General features: G+C 44.5%; 1 protein-coding gene across 1 annotated transcript; it reads left to right on the top strand.

Moving 5' to 3' along the window:
* Positions 1 to 1,309: 1,309 nt before the first annotated feature.
* On the top strand, positions 1,310 to 3,439 carry LOC140013500 (uncharacterized). The gene is made up of 3 exons (XM_072062800.1): positions 1,310 to 1,751; positions 1,965 to 2,767; positions 3,002 to 3,439. The coding sequence occupies exons 1-3, from the start codon at positions 1,310 to 1,312 to the stop codon at positions 3,437 to 3,439; spliced, it is 1,683 nt and encodes a 560-aa protein (XP_071918901.1).
* Positions 3,440 to 3,724: the final 285 nt, after the last annotated feature.

Genomic DNA, 3,724 nt, shown 5'->3' with positions numbered 1-3,724 from the left:
TGGCTTGCTGGACAATTGCGGCGGGACCAGCGACCAGGGAGCCTGAGTCAACTTCCTTTTTGGGGATACAAGTAGAGACGTACAGGAGAAAAGAAGGGGATCCCTTCTGGCGGCTCTCAGTTTCTAGTTTAGCTTGAGTTTTTCTTTTTCTTTGTTTTGTCCTTTTTACTGGCCTCTGACACACGCCAGGTGTTCGATAATATTCCCCAACGGGAAAAACATCTTTTATTCCTTGCTTTCTAGTAAAAATCGCCACGCTTTTGCAATCCATTATTTCGTGTGGTGATTTAATTATACAGCGTGGCTAAGCCTTCAATCTAGTCAAGGGGACAACTGACGAATTGGTTCACCATCACTGTGAGATCTAAACTTATTTTAATTGTTTCCTCCATTTATTGGTATTCATATGTTTCCTGCTTTTAACTGTTATAGCTCTTGTGTATGATTGATTAGTGCGCAATAATTAGTTATCCACGTAGGCTATTTTGCTATATAGGGATAATTGAATCCGTAATTGTTCGTTATTTCTATTCTAGTAGCAACTAGCACAATTGGATTTGTGTCAGGGGAACATTTGATCTGGCTTGAATGAACCCTCGTAGCGTGTTTGTTAGTCAGGATTGGGCCTTTCTAATTACTAATGCAATCTAGAAATTGAATCCTACGGTCGTACCTGGGGTTGTTTTTGGGTTAGAGAAATAGCTAACGGTCGTACCTTAGCTATCGATAAATTACGGAAAGGTTGGTTGTTTAGCGCGTGCGAGACAACTATAACCAATCTATTAGTAAATGCTGGAATTATCCATGAATCAATGATCAGTTGCATGAACCATTTCTGAAGTACACCCTTGGCTAGAGTTTCTCTCATTTATTTCTTTTAATTAATTCTTTTCTGCAGTTAATTTGTTTAGTTGGCATTTGATACCAAAACCTCCCATTAATCTTGACTTCAAAAAGAAACAAATATCTCTCCAGTCCCTGAGGAGACGACCCTGCTTACCACTGTCTACTAGTTAGGGAATTCAGTTAAATAATTAATTCAGGTATATCGGATTAAGCAAACTCTTCGGGAACAGGGTGAATCAAGTAACCCATTGCACACCTAGAGTCCCTGCTCCAGTACTCGAATTGACTATTGACTGCTTTAGGTGGTAGTTAGGTTTCATTTATTATTATTGCACAGGTTCGGCACCTGTCAATTTTTGGCGCCGTTGCCGGGGACTGGCGTTTGAAGTATTTGCTTCTTTTTGAATTCAGTTTTTATTTTGTTTTATTTTATTCTTCTTTTTCTTGGTATTTTTGCTAGTTTATGCCCCGTTCTTTTCGCACAGGTGACTTGGTATACGATCCTGAGGTTGAGAAGGCAGCGCGAAAACGACGGCAAGAGACCAAGAGACGAAAAGAAGGGCACTTATTTTCTGCAAACGAGTCAGTAAGGGACGAATTTAGCATGGCCAACACCCAGACATTGAGGGAGCTGGCTACCCCGGAGCTGACTCATCAGCCCTTGTGCATCACGTTCCCAACTCTGGCTGAGAATACCTCCTTCGAGCTGAAATCGGGATTGATTCAACTCCTACCATCGTTCCATGGCCTTTCTGGTGAGGAACCCCACAAACATGTCAAGGAGTTCGAAGTAGTTTGCTCTAGCATGAAACCTCCTGCGGTCACTGAGGAGCAAATAAGACATAGAGCTTTCCCATTCTCTCTCAAGGATGCAGCGAAGGATTGGTTATACTACCTACCTGCAGGTAGTATCACCACGTGGCCACAATTGAAGAAGAAATTTCTAGAAAAATTTTTTCCTGCATCCCGGACTGCGAGTTTGAGAAAGGAGATATGCAGCATCAAGCAGTACTCCGGGGAGTCCTTGTATGACTATTGGGAAAGGTTCAACAGGTTGTGCAAGAGATGCCCACAGTATCAAATTAGTGAACAACTGCTGATTCAGTATTTCTATGAAGGACTCCAGTCAACTGACAGGAGTATTATTGACGCTGCGAGTGGAGGAGCTTTGGCGAACAAGACACCGAGGGAAGCGTGGGACCTTATTGAAGCCATGGCAGAAAATTCTCAGCAGTTCGGCTTCCGTGAGAGCAATCCTACCCGTAGAGTTAATGAGGCAGAGACGTCATCCGTCCAGCAGCAACTGTCAGAGTTGACGTCGGTCGTCAGGCAATTGGCCATGAGAGACACACCGCGAGCGAAGGTGTGTGGAATCTGTACCAGCATGGACCACTGCACGGATTCGTGCCCCATTCTGCAAGAGGACGGGGCGGAACAGGTAAATATGGCCGGAGGCGTGCCCGCGCCCCGCAGGCAGTATGACCCGTATTCCAACACATACAACCCCGGTTGGAGAGACCACCCCAATCTCAGTTATGGGAACAGGCAACAAGGTTCATTCCCGAATCGTCCACCAGGATTCTACCAGCCTTGGCAACCAAAACCTCAATCCTCATCCTCCAATACAGGAAGCTCCTTGGAGGACCTAGTCAAAAACCTGGCCACGACTACTACCAACCTGGCCGCAACTACTACACAGCTTCAACAGGAGATCAGATCCTTGGCCGCGAAAACCGAGCAGCTCCAGCAGGACACGAAAGCTGACAAGAAGGACCAAGATGTTCGAATAAGTCAACTGGCAACTGCCATCAACCGCTTGGAATCTCACGTTTATGGGAAACTGCCATCGCAACCCGAGGTAAATCCCAAGAATGTAAGTGCCATGACGCTGAGGAGTGGCAAGGAGCTGGAAGAACCTAAAGTGAAAAATTCAAAAAGCAAAAGCGAGGAGGAGATAGAAAAGGAAATTGAGGAGGAAGGACGTGTTCATGAGGATCCTAAGGTAACCTCCACTTCTCCACTCACTATTAGCTCTAACTTACCCCCTTTTCCTTGCAGGTTGGAAAAGACAAGGAAAGTAGAGAAGGAAAAGGAACTTTTGGATGTATTCAGGAAAGTAGAGATTAACATCCCCCTACTGGATGCAATCAAGCAGATACCGAAATATGCCAAATTTTTGAAAGACTTATGCACCCACAAGAGGAAGCTAAGGGGAAATGAACGAGTGACGGTGGGAGAAAACGTGTCAGCTATACTCCAGAGGAAGCTCCCACGAAAATGTGGAGATCCAGGTATGTTCACCATTCCCTGCAAGATAGGAGGTACTCCAATTAGGAAAGCAATGTTGGATTTGGGGGCGTCAATTAATGTTATGCCTAAGACAATTTATGCATCTCTAAATCTTGGCCCGTTAAAAGGCACAGGCATCATAATTCAACTTGCAGACCGTACCAATGCTTACCCGGAAGGGTTAGTTGAAGATGTTTTGGTACAGGTCAATGAGTTAGTTTTTCCTGCAGATTTCTATGTCCTAGACATGGGGGATGAAAGGGCACTAAATCCGTCTCCTATTCTGTTAGGTAGGCCATTTTGAAGCACTGCTAGGACGAAAATAGATGTTAATGAGGGTACCTTGTCGATGGAGTTTGATGGGGAAATTGTAAATTTTAATATTTTTGAGGCGATGAAGTACCCAGATGAGACTAACTCTATTTATGCTTTAAGTGTTGTTGAGCCCCTTGTACAGGAAATATTTGAATTGGATGGGGTTGATGCACTGGCAGTGGCATTGGCCAAACATCTTGAGTTGGGAGCAACTCTTGATGTAGAAATAAATGATGAGCTATACCACGCTGTTGGAGCACTACATTCGCTCCCA

This window comes from Coffea arabica, chromosome 8c, assembly GCF_036785885.1.
Source record: "Coffea arabica cultivar ET-39 chromosome 8c, Coffea Arabica ET-39 HiFi, whole genome shotgun sequence".
Taxonomy (NCBI): domain Eukaryota; kingdom Viridiplantae; phylum Streptophyta; class Magnoliopsida; order Gentianales; family Rubiaceae; genus Coffea; species Coffea arabica.
This window is presented reverse-complemented; position numbering and strand designations above follow the sequence as displayed.

Coding starts and splice junctions, on each gene's coding strand:
- LOC140013500 (XM_072062800.1), top strand. CDS start 1,310: ATGCCCCGTTCTTTTCGCACAGGTGACTTGGTATACGATCCTGAGGTT. Junction 1,752..1,964: donor GTTATACTACCTACCTGCAG/GTAGTATCACCA, acceptor ATTTCTATGAAG/GACTCCAGTCAACTGACAGG. Junction 2,768..3,001: donor AGGAGCTGGAAGAACCTAAA/GTGAAAAATTCA, acceptor GCAATCAAGCAG/ATACCGAAATATGCCAAATT.